This window comes from Nannospalax galili, unplaced genomic scaffold (assembly GCF_000622305.1).
Source record: "Nannospalax galili isolate Female #2095 unplaced genomic scaffold, S.galili_v1.0 scaffold1311, whole genome shotgun sequence".
Taxonomy (NCBI): Eukaryota; Metazoa; Chordata; class Mammalia; order Rodentia; family Spalacidae; genus Nannospalax; species Nannospalax galili.
This window is the reverse complement of record NW_008329527.1, coordinates 973,652-988,608: the sequence shown is the minus strand read 5'-3', so window position 1 is coordinate 988,608 and position 14,957 is coordinate 973,652. Positions and strand designations below refer to the sequence as shown.

General features: G+C 43.9%; 1 protein-coding gene across 2 annotated transcripts in view; it reads right to left on the bottom strand.

Annotated features, from left to right (window-relative positions):
* Stard7 (StAR related lipid transfer domain containing 7) overlaps positions 1-5,635 on the bottom strand; it is a 32,587-nt gene extending 26,952 nt beyond the window's left edge. Inside the window, exon 1 of one of the 2 annotated variants that reach the window (XM_008838145.3) lies at positions 4,993-5,635. In XM_008838145.3, coding sequence (XP_008836367.2) covers positions 4,993-5,291 — 299 coding nt within the window. In that variant the 5' untranslated portion in view covers positions 5,292-5,635. The remainder of the gene's footprint in view (positions 1-4,992) is intronic. The other variant, XM_008838136.3, reaches the window with a different exon arrangement.
* Between the last annotated feature and the right edge of the window lie 9,322 nt (positions 5,636-14,957).

Genomic DNA, 14,957 nt, shown 5'->3' with positions numbered 1-14,957 from the left:
ACAGCTTGAGCATATGATCTTACAATAATGGTGACAACATGAACAAGATTTAAAAAAAAAAAAAAAAAAAAAAAAAAAAAAAAAAAAAGCATTGGCTGCTCTTGCAAAGGATAATGGGTTTGATTCGCAGTGACCACATGGCAGCTCACAACCACCAATAACTCCAGTTCTAGGGGATCCAATGCCCTCTCTGATCTCCACGGGCATTGTACAACACAGGTGCGCTTACATACATGTAGATAATACACTCACATACATAAAATAAAATTCTAAAAAAATGTTTTACAAAGAAAAAAAAAATCAGGGCTCAGGCTATTAACTGTATCTCAGTTAACAGAGTGCTTGCCTAACACACACAAAGTCCAGGGTTCATCCCCAGTACCTCATAAACCAGGTATGGTGGCAAATACCTGTTATTGCAGCATTGGGGAAGGGGAAGAAGGAATTCAAGGGCATCCTTACCTACATAATAAGTTCAAGGCCAGGTGTGCTACATGAGTCCATCTTAAAAATAATAATAATAATCAGGGGTTCTTAAAATAATAATATAGTTTTAGGAAAATAAACGAACGAGAACACATACATAGACACACACCCAGTTACCTACGAAAAGTCTCATTCTGTTACCTAGGCTGGCCTCGAACTTGTACTCAAAAGCCATCTTGCAGTATTAGCGCTCACCTCCTCTGTCACCAAGTAGCTGGGTCCAGGCCACTACAGCATCCAGCTGACATGTATTCTTTGAAAAGCACAATATAAATAATAGAGCAAGACTTAATCATGACTGTCCCTGAAAAGCCTCAATTCCTAGATGCTAACAGACTGGCATAGCAGACAGGAGCACAAACATTCTCATATATGGTATGTGGAGAAAAGAAACATGGTTCTCTCCTGCTGTGTCTAATTTTGTTGGGACAGCATGAGTATCTAAACCTTCATATCTAAGAAGACTAGTAAGAGAGAAAAGGACAAAAGAGATTATTCCTGAAATAGTAACAAAATCAGCAGCTTAGATTAGTAAAAGGATCAAGAAGACAGTTTATGCTTTCCTTTCTCCAAAACAGTATTTGAGAAAGACTGGACTGAGGGTTGAGGAAACCCAAGACATACAATGAAAACAGAGTAAGTGTGCCAGCATGTGACTCAGCTAGGGTGCCACTCGTCACTGAGCGTGACACAGCCTCCAAAAGGATTCCATAAGGCCACCCTACAACTAAGAATTTCAACACAGCTGCCGCACCTCACAAAACCTCAATTCTAAACTACTTGTCAAAGTTAGGAATTTTCAACTACTACTGATTTGGGACACATCTTGAAATAAGACAGAAACTAGTTTCTGCAATCTCTGGAGCAACTAGGTAACTGTAAAATAATGAAGGCAAAACCAACAAACCTCAAATCCCTTTTATGTTGTTCTGATGACCTAAGGTCTTTGTCAATAAAATACAAAGTATCTGTTCCATAAAGTTCCTTTAGGTCAAAAGGATTCTCCATTGATAACTCATCTGGTAAATGACATACCAAATAGTTTAATGGATTCTGAATGCCCTTAAAAAGACAGAAATGGAAAAGTGGCCTATTTTCCTTATGAAAATTTACTTTTGCTTATTTACTCAAATTTCTAGAGCAACAAACTGCAACTTAAAAAAAAATGTTAATGGAACAGTTCCCCCTATTTTCATATTTCTTAACATCCTTCCTCTTTTTGTTCCTGCAACTTAAAAACAAAACAAAACAAACAAAATAAAAACCCTGCTGCTGTACTTTTCCTTAGGATTTTCCCTGAGCTCACAGGATGCCAGCTAGCACCAATTATAGCAAGGTTATTTTGCTTGTTTCATTGAAGCCAAATGGGTGAGAACAGTTGACCAAGTATTGAGATCTGCTTTCACGGTCAGTGAGATGGCTCAGCCAGTGGGGGCACTTGCCCCCAGGCTTGATCACCTGAGTTTGATCCCAGGTCACCACAAAATAGAAGAACCAACTTCCACAAATTGTGTTCTGACCTCCACATGTTGTGGTATGCACATGCATGCCGCCCTCCCCCACACATATACAAATACATGTAACAAAATTTTCACTCAGGAGGCAGAGGCAGATGGATCTCTGCGAGTTAAGGCCAGCCTGGTCTATATAAGTGAGTTCCAGGACAGCTGGGGCTACAGGGAGACCCTGTCTCAAAAAGACCAAAAAAAAAAAAAAAAAGATAGAGAGATCTGATTTCACCTAGGCACAGTAGCTCATGCTTGTAATCCCAGCATTCAGAAGGCTGACTCAAGGTGATTGTTGGGAGTCTGAGGCCAGCCTGGGCTACAGAATGTGACCCTGTCTAAAACAAAGAAAAAACAAGTACCAAAACCAACAAACCAATTCTATAGCTGGCCTTAGCAGTGAGGTTACTTCTCTGTTCAAATAAGATTAGTAAAATCTTATGTGATAAGATGTTCCTAAGCACCAAAAGACTAGGAAGATTATTCTTTTTTTTCATTTTGAATAGAAATTCACGTAACACAAGAAAAGCACATGCTCCAGGTGTAGTGATGTACACCTATATCCCAGTACTCCAGGAGCTGAGGCTAGAGGATGAGTTGGAGGCCAGCCTGGGCTACACAGTCAAACCTTAAAAAAAAAAAAAGCAAAGCTACTTTAAAATATACTTCCAAATCGTTTATGCCAAGACAAGTTGGTACAAAAGCACAGATGAACTATAATTTAGGTGCCATGTGACACTTATACACTAATATTCTGAGTATATGTGGGAGAGGGGGAGAGGGAGGGAGGGAAGGAGGACCAGCTAGCTCCTGGAGAGGGAGGGAGGGAAGGAGGACCAGCTAGCTCCTGGTCCCAAAACTACTCAAGTCACCTTACTAGCTTCCCTATCAAGGTAATGTGAAAAAAAAAAAAAGTCATCAAGATGGGTGACTTGATCCAATCTAAAATACATTAAAAAACCTAGTTCAGGCATGAACTGGACACTCAAGTGCCAAATAAAAGCCATTCAGTGACAATCCCAGGGGCTCAAAGGCAGCCTGAAGGTGTTCTGTGGTTTGAGACTGTACCTCAGTGGCAGTGACAGAGCCCTGGGTTCAATTCCCAGCATTCACTCTCCCAAAACTCTTCCCCTCTTTTCACCCAGGGGTCTTTCCCTGGTGTTTCTCTTCTCCCCTAAACAGAGCCAACTGAGAATTGTGCTTTCAAGCTTCACCAGCATGGAACACAGATAGCTATCACCATCAAAAATAGAATGGAGGCGAGGCACTGTGGTGCATGCCTGTAACTGAAGCACTTGGGAGGTGGAGAAGAATCAGAAGTTCAAGGCCAGCTTGGGCTACATGAAACCAAAGACTAGAAATTCAAACAACTGGTAACTTGTTTGGGGTTTTTTGCGGTACTAGGGAATAAAGTTAGGTCCTGCACATGTGCTCTACCACTGAATTAGATCTCCAGTCCTCTTTTTACTTATTTTAAGACAGGGTCTCATTAAGTTTTCCAGGCAGGCCTTGAACTTGCGAAAATCCTACCTCAGCCCCCTGAGAAGCTAGGATTACAGGCCAGAGCCACCAGATAGGGCTGGTAATTTCTTCATTTAAGTTTTATTTCTAACAAGAGACTGTAATGGTGCATGCCTTTAATACCAGCACTGAAGGAGACTGAGGACCAGAAGTTCAAGGTCAGCCTCTGCTAAACAGTCAGACCCTGTCACAAAAAGATAAGAGACTGTGATTAGCACAAAAGGCTAAGGAGCAAAAGAAATACTAAGAACTACCAAAATAGCTATCACACTTTCATTCAACTTTCTGTGAATGAGGTTGTTTGTGATTATGACTTTAAACCGCACTGATAAAAGTCATCTTTTGTCTACAGTCATAGCACTGAACATCTAAAAGTTATCTTTTGTGGGAGGAAAGCTATTCCCAGTTCTCAAGATAAGACATACATTTGCTCCCAATTCAGTATTGCACAAGCTACCTGGCATCTGCATGTCACATCTCCCAAACAAGTCATACCATAAACTTCATTGCTCTGTTTTCATTTTTAATCTAACAAAAAAAATGTAAAACAACAGGTTCTCCCTCTGTTTGAGAAATATCCAGAATAAACAGTCTCTGGGGTCAGAAGGAGGAAACTATTCTTGGTTCCTGAAATTACAATTTTAGAGTTTAGGAGCACAATGCTTGTGTGTAGGGAAAACATGGTTTGAGAATATTTGTTAAAAAAGAAATACAGAAGCACCGAACACAAAAGCACTTTCCCGCTAAGATCACCTAAAAAAGATAAAGTCTCAGAACTACAAATCAACAAATAAAATCAATGTTAGGTGGTTTTTCCATAGAACCTAATGCCCTGTATTCTCAGAATCCTAAAAGTAGCAAAAATCTAACCTAACTCTTGAAGGTTAAAATGTTCGGGCCACTTCGTGTACAAACAGGCAAAACCCCTCCCAGGCTCTCGAATCTGCCAAGACACAAGTCACAGTGACAGAGGGCTCTCAGGGCATTTCTCACAAGGCCCGAATCCCATCTGGATTGCAGTCATTTTATAAATGGCAGCATCAAACACACCGTGGGGCCTAGTTTAAAGGCCACTTTGAATCTGCACTTTTCAGGGTGTGGGCGTGTTGATGATGGCCTCCATCCCTTAGATAGCTCATTTATTTTTAGACTATTTCTTTACTGCCATACTATCCATTCCAAGTCTTTTCCCCCTCCCCGGCCCGAGACTAACCCACACGTCCAGGGTTTTGTTTTTTGATACACGGTCTCCCTGTAGCCCCAGCTGCCTTGGAGCTCGCTAGATAGCACAGCTGGCCTCGACCAGTTCTTATTTTTAACCTGACAAAATTAGCACGCATGGGCTGTAACGAGGGTTGCTGAAACGGGTTTCATCGCTCCTAACGCCACTCAAAGATACCGGGTAAACGAGGACAGTGAGCACAAGACAGGCCCCACAGTGCCCAGGCCCAGGCCTCTCCACCGAACCCAAAGGGCTCACCTCTGCAACTCCTCCTCCTGGATCCTCTCCTCGTCCCACACGAAGACCCCGGCGAGCGCCGCCATCAAGGCAGAGGCATGGCCGGGCCGGCCGCGCAGCCGGCGCCAGAGGCGTCCGAGTAGGACGCAGCGCGAGCTCTCCGAGTACAGGCGGCCGTACAGCTGCGCAATCTGCTGCGCGCGCCGCACGCGCAGCCCGGTCACGTAGCGGCACTGATTGGCCAGCACGGCCAGCAGGCCCCCGCCCCGCGTGCCCGCCAACCAGGCGGCCAGGGCGGCCGGCGGCCTCCTCGGGAACATGTGCCCCCTCGGTCCCCGCGCCCGCCGCGAGGCTTCCACGAGGAGGGGCCCAACCGTCCGCGGAGTACCCCTAACTGGCAGACCCCGAACCCGCAACACGGTTCCGAGGCCAGGAACCGCCCCTCATGTCTCTCTGCAGCAGCCGCTGAGGAGAGCGCCGCTGCACGAGGCCTCTCCGGCTTGGCCCCCCTCGCTCCTCGGCGTGTCCCACGAGAGCTCGGGGGTCGCAGCGAGGAGTCAGCGGGAAGCGGAGAGGTGGGCGTCCCGGGCCCGCTGCAGGGAAGGTCCCGAGTGCTCCGTGTCCGCCACTCACGCCGCGCGCGCGCAGCCTACCCACGTCTCGCTGCCCGCACTCTGATTGGACGCAGCCCAGACACCTGGGTGCTCATTGGCGGAGCCAAAGTGCTCGTCAACGCTCCCTCCCGCCCCGGTGCTAGCAAACTAGGTGACACGGCGCGAGGGCCTGTCAAGGGCGCGCGTAGTGGGGGGAGGGATATGACCTTCTGGCCCACCGCTGCCGTCCTTTCCCGCCCGCGGAGGGGAGCGGTCAGGTGAGGTGTTCCCCGATGCTTAGAGGCGGGGCCAGTCGCCCTGTTCTGCAGAGTCCAGGCAGGGGCAGATCTCGGAGCGGCCTGTGCGGGGCGCTGCTGGAGCCTTAGGTCGGGTGGAGGGCGGTGGGCGCCCCCGGTGGATCCAGACCCCAAGCGGCCTGAGTTATTCGTCGTCGGAACCTTCCTCGGGTCTCGCAGCCGGGATGCCCTAAGCCCTCCTGAATATGTGCGCCGCCGAGGCGGTCCTTAGGGTTCGGGGACTGAAGAGGACCGGTGGTCCATTCTTAATGCTTGCAGAGGCAGCCACGAGGGCCGGTGGCCTATCGCAGTCTGACACCCGCCGTGGACTTTGCAAGAGCAAGCCCTCGCCAGTTTGAAGGGTAGAAAGCAAATGGGTTTCCCAAAACCTTCCTCTCCAGGAGCAATCTAATGGTTGTTAAATGGTTTCGCTGGGTAAATTACTACTCTACAACCAAACATGCCTGTAATCCCAGCACTCTGGAGAGTGAGGCAAGAACATTGCGAGTTCGAGGCCAGCCTAGGCGACAATGTGTCTCAAAAAAGAATAATAATTTAAAAATTTTGGGTCGGGCTGGAGAGATGGCTCAGCGGTTAAGAACACTGGTTCTTCTTGTAGAAGACCCGGGTTCGAATCCCAGGACCCACATGGCAGTTAACTGTCGTAACTCCAGTCCCAGGGGATCCGACAGCCTCTTGTGACCTCCGCGGGCATTGCACGATACGGATGCACTTACCTACATGCAGACAATACACGCACATAAAATGTAAAAAAAAAAATAAAAGTTTAAAAATTTTGTCTTAAGATGGAAATACTAAATAGGAAGCGCCTACACTAAGATGTTTCTGTGTCATTTTAAAAGCTTATACTTAAGAATCCTACTGACAAAAAGATTGTGGGGGGGTGGGTAACAGGACGCAGTGGGTTTTCCCCTAGGTGAGTAGGAAGCCAGTAAGTACGACTAGGAGATCAGAAAGGAAGGAGAACACAGGGAGCAACTGCCAAAGCAGGGTCTCTCCAAAACATGAAAGGAAGGGAATTGGGAGGGGGGCACTTAACATATCTATACCAAAGAGACTTGACGTTCCATGTTCCATGCACAGGTGGCATCTACATTCTTGCAAAAGCACAGTGCCCGTGCTTCTTCACACAATCCATGTTTAAAAATGCCACATGTGTGGGGCTGGGGAGATGGCTCAGCGGTTAAGAGAGCTGACTGCTCTTGCAGAGGACCTGGGTTTGATTCCTAGCACCCATATGGCAGCTAACAATTGTAACTCCAGTTCCAGGGGACCTGATGCCCTCTTCTGACCTCCATGGGCATTGCACAACATGGGTGCATTTACATACATGCAGGCAATACACTCATACACATAAAATAAAATATAAATAATAAAAATAAATAAGGCTGGGCGTGGTGGCACACCTTTAATCCCAGGACTTGGGAAGCAGAGGCAGGCAGATCTTTGTGAGTTTGAGGCCAGCCTGGTCTACATAGTGAGTTCCAGGACAGCTGAGGCTACAAGGAGACCCTGTCTCAAAAAAGACAAAAAATAATTAATTAAATAAAAAATCACTACAAAAAACAACCAAGAAATAAAAACTCAGGCAAAAGTTTTCTGGTTTGTTTTAAATTCTGTATTTTTATTTTGTGTGCATCTAAGGGGGTGTTCAAGTGAGGAGGCCAGAGGACAATGTGCAAGAGTCTGTTTGCTTCTTCTACCATGTGGGTCCTGGGGTTGAACTCAGGTTGTCAGGCTTGGCAACAGGTACCTTTACCTGCTAAGCCATCTCACCAGGCCCACAAGTTTTAATTGGAAGGAAAAAGGGAGAGGGACATCACTGATCACAGGAGATTCAGGCTGCTGGGTGAAGAAAAGAATAGGCATTTTATCAGGTAGTTGGAGCAGCCATTCTTGTTAGTTGTGAGGATGGCATTTTTTTGAAAATCTTTTCCTCATAGTTTATGGGCATTTTCCACTTAAGATACAGATCAGCAAATAACCAGTTAATCCTTAAAGACATCCTGGCATTATCCTATCCTGGATGTGATTTTTCTCTTGTGATGAGAGGATAAGGAATAGACATATTCCCTGCATTGTTGACAAGGAGGAGAGAAACTCTTGGTGAGTAACAGGTCTTAAGGATTTAAGGGCATGAGCAATTGTCTCTTGACCCTGTAAGGATTCCTATTTCTATCAAAATGAGTCCTCAGGAACTCCTACCCAGTTTGGCCATTTTTTCCATCTCTTCTGGCTGTTTGTCATCACAGTCAAGTTCATCTTCCAAAAGAGCTTTGAACAAAAAGAGGTATAATCTTACCCTTCTCTCTCCCACAGCTAAACCTTTTTTTTTTTTTTTTTTTTTTTTTGGTGCTAGGGATTAAATCCAGGGCTTTGCACATACCAAGCACACATTTTACCACTGAACTACTCTCTTGGTTTACACTTTGTTTTTTATTTTATTTATGTGTTTGTTTGGTGGGGGGTTATATGGAAACACACTGTAGCCCAGGCTAGCCTGGAAGTCACTATGTAACTCAGGGTAGCAGTCCTCTTGCCTGAGCCTCCTAAGTGGTGGACTTACAGGTGTGCACCACCACACTAGCTAAAATTATTTTTAAATGATAATGTTATATCACCTTTAAATTTATTTTTATTTTTATGTGTATGAGTATTTTGCTTACATTTTTGTAAGTGTACCACATGCATGCAATGCCGGTGGAGGCCAGAAGAGCATGTTGTATCCTGGGAATTGGAGTTACAGACAGTTGTTAGCCCCCATGTTGGTGCTGGAAACTTAAGTCCTCTGCAAGAGCATCCAATCCTTTCAACCGTTTAGCCATCTCCCCAGCCCCACTGTATCAATTTTAATCAAGTCTTTATACCATATCAGTTTGGCATTCATCATTATTCTTCTTTTTAAAAGTTTTTGCTTTTTGAGACAGGGTCTGGCTATGTACTCCACACTGGCCTTGTAATTTTGATTCTCCTGCCTCAGCCTTCTAAGTACTGAGTACTGGGGCTACAGGCATGTCTAGAAAAATGTCCTAATGAAATATATTTTCAGCCTAAGTTATTTTTTCCCTAGTACTGGGAATTGGACCCAGGGTCCCAGGTATGCCAAGCACATGCTATCACTGAGCTACACCCTCATCCTCCAGCATAAGGTCTTTATTGATCACATAAGTTACCATTTTGCAGTTGGCATGATGGTTCATACCTATACTTGGGAGGCTGAGGTAAGAGAATTGTTGAGTTCAAGGCCAACTTGGGCTACATAGTGAGTTATAGGCCAGCCAAAGCTACACAGTAAGACCCTGTCTCAAAACACACACACGCACATACCATTTATTTTTAAATTTAACATGATCATATCTCTCTACATTATTTTTCTGAACCAAGTTTATATTTCTATCATAAATAAATATATAACACTCAAACATATTAATTATTAAGCATAAAATTTGTTAGATACTTTCCATAATGAGATAGGACTGATAATTCTTTTCAATCTAGAGTTCTGGTTGAATATTATCACTTATAAGTAGGCTAGAAATAGAGTGGTAAACCGGACATAATGGTGCACTCCTGTAATACAAGAATTTGGGAGGTGGAGGCCAGAAGATCAAGCATTAAAGGCCAACCTGAGCTATATCATGAGTTTGAGGCTAATCTGAGCTACATGAGAGCCTGTCTCTAAAGGGAGATCGGGGAGCTGGAGAGACAGTTCAGTGATTAAGAGCACTTACTGCTCTTCCAGAGGCTCTAGGGTTGGTTCCCAGCACCTAGATGAGGGCTCACAACCATCTATAATTCTGGTTCCAGGTGATCTGATGCCCTCTTCTGGCCTCCATGGGCACTGAATGCATGGGTACACTTAAATGCAAGCAAAACACTCATACACATAAATAATTTTTTCAGAAGAGGAAAAGATGTAATCACAAAATCTTCCTATTTTTCATTAAGATAACAAAAACATTCACAGTAGTAGTTAATTCTTTAAACTGTGTATGTCCCTTCTATGTATTATAAGTCTAGTTAGAGTTAAAAAGAAATTTGTATGAAATTTGAGAGACAGAAGTAAAGCAGACTGTTAGTTTCTGAGCATCTTTGCAGTCTGGTGGGATAATGAGGGAGGAGCTGGTGGGTTTCAGTGTGTGTTTATTCTCCTTTGCTCCTCTTGAAGGACTCTCCAGGTTTAGGGCTCTAATGACCAACAATGGCCCCAAGCTCACCACCAGCTGCATACCCACAGAGGCAAAGCTTCTCAGACTTCTCCATGACTTTCCAGCTCCTTGTCCTCAGCTCAGGGACTCAGCTGGGCTCCACTTGGATTCCCCCTCCTGGAGGTACAAAATGGACACTTACTCCAGGCAATAAATGGAACAATCAGATTCACTACCACAATCATGCCGTAAAGCATTTCACTGCCAAGTTCTCTGTGCTCTTTTGCAGCCAAAACTGCATGTGGTATGCTGTATCCTATTTCTGTCTCTTAGCATGCTTCTGAGGTTCACTTACATTGTTCTTTCAGTAGTTTGTTTCTTTTTGTTGTGTAGTATTCCATTATATGAATTCATTGAAATTTGTTCATCTATTTGATGAATATGTCCCTTGTTTCTAGTTTGGGCTAATGTGAATATTGGCATGCAGGTCTTCAGAGTAAACATACTGAAGAGGACCTGCCAGGTGGTTTGGTAAATGTGATTCTTTTTTTGTTTGTTTGTTTTGGGTCTTTTTGAGGCAGGGTCTCCCTGTAGCTCCAGCTGGTCTGGAACTCACTTTGTAGACCAGGCTGGCCTTGAACTCACAGAGATCTGCCTGCCTGAGCCTCCCAAGTGCTGGGATTAAAGGCGTGCACTACCACACCCAGCTAAATATGACTCTTTTAAGAAACTGTTTTAAAAAAAATGCTGGGAGTGGTGGCACACATCTTTAATCCCAGCACTTGGGAGGCAGAGGCAGGTGGAGACCCTGTCTCAAAAAGACCAAAAAAGAAAAAGAAAATTCCTAAGAGCCAGATATAGTGCCACACCTGTAATTCCTCCTGTAATTCCTGCATTCCTGAGTGTGCTGAGGCAGAAGGATGGAGGATTTTAGACTTGCCTGGGCTACATGGCCAGACTGTGTCTCACCTGAATACACACACACCCCCAAAAGAAAAAACTGAATTGCTAAACTGTTTTCCAAAGTAGCTGTACAATTTTGTATTCCCACAAGCATTGTATGAGTTCTGGTTGCCAGGCATGGTGGTACATGCCTTTCATCCCAGTGCCCGGGAGTTCTAGGCCAGTGGGGCCACAGGGAGACCCAGTCTCAAAACAACAACAGCAAAGAGTTCTGGTGGTTCTGCCTTGGCCAACATAGACATATCTTGTTTTGTTACACTTTTTGTGCTTCTTGTATATTGCATTTTGTACAAATTGAAGGTTTGTGGGAACTTTGTATTAAGTAAGTCTATCAGTGCCCTTTTTCTAACAGCTTAGCATTTTTGTAGCATGAAGGTATATTTTGGTTTGTTTTTGTGGTGCTAGGACTTGTACTCAGGATTTTGTACGTGCCAAAAATTAAAAATGAACAACATCCCCATCCAGGATATATGCATTTTTTATATAATGCTATTGCACACTTAACAGACTATACTATAATGTAAATATAACTTTCTTATGTTGGGCATGGTGGCTTACACTTGTAATCTCAGTACTTGGGAGACTGAGAAAGGCAAATTGCCTTGAGTTTGGGGCCAGCCTGGCTTACATAGTGAGTTTCAGGCCACCCTGGGCTATGGAGTGGGGTACAGAGTAAGACCCTTCCACAAAAAAAAAAAAAACCACTCCATAACTTTCTTATACACTGTGAAACCAAAAAGATCGTGTGGCTCATTTTTTTTGCCATTTTCCCTTCATTGCAGTGATCTGCAGCCAAACCTGTAACATACTCAATATACTTGGTGTGGTCACTGTTCTAATAGCTGTATAGGCCAGATATGGTGTGCATGCTTGTAATCTAAGAACTTTGTTTTGTTTTGTGTTCTTTACAGTTTAAATTGTATTCTGAGGTTGGGGATGTAGCTCAGTTTGTAGAGTGCTTGCCTAGCGTGCATGAAACCCTGGATTTGATAAGCAGTACCACATAAACCAGCTGATGGTGGCACAAGCCTATAATCCCAATACTAGGAAGGTGGAAGCAGGAGAATCAGAAGTTCAAGGCCATCTTTGACTTCATAGCAACTCTGAGGCAAGCCTGGGCTCTGAGACTCTGTCTATTAGTAAATAGTATTCTGGATACAAGCCCTTTATTAGATATCACTTGTAAAGATTTTTTGTAGTATAGGGCTTGCCTTTTTGTTCTCCTGTGTCTTTTGAAGAATACAAACATTTCACTTTGATGAAGGCCAGTATGATAAGTTTTTATTTTAATGGTTTATGGTTTTTGTGTTCTAAGAAACCTTCCTGTCCCCGACCGCTTTCCGTCTCGCCGGCAAGAAAGACGCGGGAGGACAAGTCAGGATCCTTCTGCAGCAGTTTATTGTATGCGCATCTTACACTCTTAGAAGCTTAAAGACCGAAGACGCCGAGAAGCGGGAGAGCGGTTGCTTATATAGTCTAAAGGTCCCATCTATGACGTATAAGAAGCGGATTGGTTGCTGGAGATCACGCCACGGGAGGAGGCGAGGGAGAGCAGGCTCTTGTGCACGCCCCTTATGGGCGCAGCAGGATGTTTACTGTTAAGAAGGTCCGGATACCGGCGCCATCTTGTAATGGCGGCGGAGGCTGTGGCTCTCCACACCTTCCTGTACTCAAATGTCACAGTGGTTACCTATTTCTCTCTATAAATTCTACAGTTTGATACTTTTGTCGATGGTATATTTTGAGTTATCTTTTGAGACAGGGTCTTACTATGTAACCCAGCCCTCAAATGTGTGAGCCTCTTGCCTCTGCCTTCCAAGCACTGGCATTGCAAGTGGTGTCACCATGCCTGGCTTGAGTTAGATTTTATTTTATTTTTATGAGTGTATTGCCTGCATGTAAGTGAGTGCACCATGTCATGCAATGCCTCGGAGGTCAGACGAGGGCTTCAGATTCCCCAGGAACTGGAGTTAAGGATGGTTCGTAACCACTATATGGGTGCTGGGAATCAAACACAGGTCCTCTGCAAGAGCAGTCAGTGCTCTTAACCGCTGAGCCCTTTCTCCAGCCCCCAGATTTTATTTTTTAAATTCATTTATTTATATGTGTTTGGACATACACATGCTATGGCATGCAAGTGAAGATCACAGTACAACTTGCAGGAGTCCATTCTCTCCTTCCACTGTGAGGGAATTGGAGATCAAATTCAGATCATTAGGCTTGGCTTAGGGGCAAGCACCTTTACCCACTGAACCACCTCTCCATTTCCTTATTATTACTGTGTATATGAGTGTATGTGTGTGCACATGCACACACTTATATATGGAGATCAGAGGACAATTTTCAAGCATTGTTTTTCTTCTACTGTGAGTTCTGGGGATAAAACTCAGGTCATGAGAATTAACAGTAAGCACTTTTACCTGCTGAGCCATCTCTCTGGCTCTAGTTTCCTGATTTTTAATGCTACTGAAATATTTCTAGGGAGCTGGAGAGTTGGCTCACTTTTTGATCCTTGATCAAGAGGACAGGTGACCCACCTCAATTATAGGACATTTTGAGAGATGCTCATAGTCCCCTGGAACTAGCCAACGTAGGAGGGCAAGGAGCAAAAAGTGTCCTTTAGTCCCTCTGACCAAATTAGTATAGGCCTCAAAGTATGTCTGTTAAATACCCAAGAAGGTTAGTTCCACCAGTCTTGTATTTTTAATTACTGTGTGTCATGTAGGTAAATCTTGGGCAAAAACCAGTTGTTCTCAGATAAACCTTACCTAGACATATATTTCTTGATCTGCTATGTATAATTTGTCAGTAGGTTGTAGGAGTAATATGGTTCTGGTTTTCAAAACTAGCTAGGCATTGTTTATCTCTCACATTGTCTCACCCCTCCATGGTTTTCTCACTTAAGATGCCCCCATTTTCCCCCTCTCTCCCTTACTAATACCCTTCTCCTATAATCCTACCTCTCTTGAGCTCCTTCTTTCCCTTTATCCCCTAGGTTCCTTGTACCCTCCCCCCTCCCTTAAACTAGCCCAAACTTTATCCATATCTCTCTTATTAAGGCCTGTTTCCTACTGTTCTTCTCTTTCAGGTTCTTTCTTTTCCTTTACCTCCCTGTTTCCTTTCCATTATCCTGGTTCCTGTAGTTATGTCTGGTTGCATACTTATTTATCAGAGTCTGGTTCTAGGATCCACGTATGAGGGAGAACATATGTTGTTGTTGTTTTTTTCTGAGTCTGTGTTACTTCACTTAGTATAACAGTTTCTAGTTCCATCCATTTACCTGCAAATTTCATGATTTCATCTTTCTTTACTGCTGACTAAAAACTCCATCGTATAAATGAACCACATTTTCATTATACATTCATCAACTGAGGGAGATTTATGTTGCTTCCATCTCTTAGCTATTATGAAAAGAGCAGCAACAAACAGCGATGTACAAGTGTCTCTGCAACAGGATGAATTCTTTGGGTATATGCCAAGGAGTGGTATAAGTGGGTGAAATAGTAGGTTCATTTGTAGTTTTTAAAATGTTCTCCACACTGCTTTCCATGGGAGTTGAATAAGTTTGCAGCTCCACCAGCAGTGGATGAGCATTCCCCTTTCCCCACATCCTCTCCCACATTTGGTATCATTTGTTCTCTTGATCTTAGCCAGAATGGCTGGGGTAAGATGAAATCTTACAGTGGTTTTAATTTGCACTTCCCTAATTACTAGTGATGTTGAACACCTTTTAAGATGTTTCATAGCCATGTTTATTTCTTCTTTTGAAAACGTTCTGTTCAGCGCCTTAGCCCATCTTTCAATTGGGTCGCTTCTTGTCTTGGGTCTCTGTTTTTTAAGTTCATTATGTATTCTGGTAATTAAACCTCTATCAAATGTGTCGCTGGTGAGGATTTTCTCCCATTCTGTGGGTTTTCTGTTTGTTTCCTTGGTTGTCTCCTTTGATGTACAGAAGCTTTTTAGTT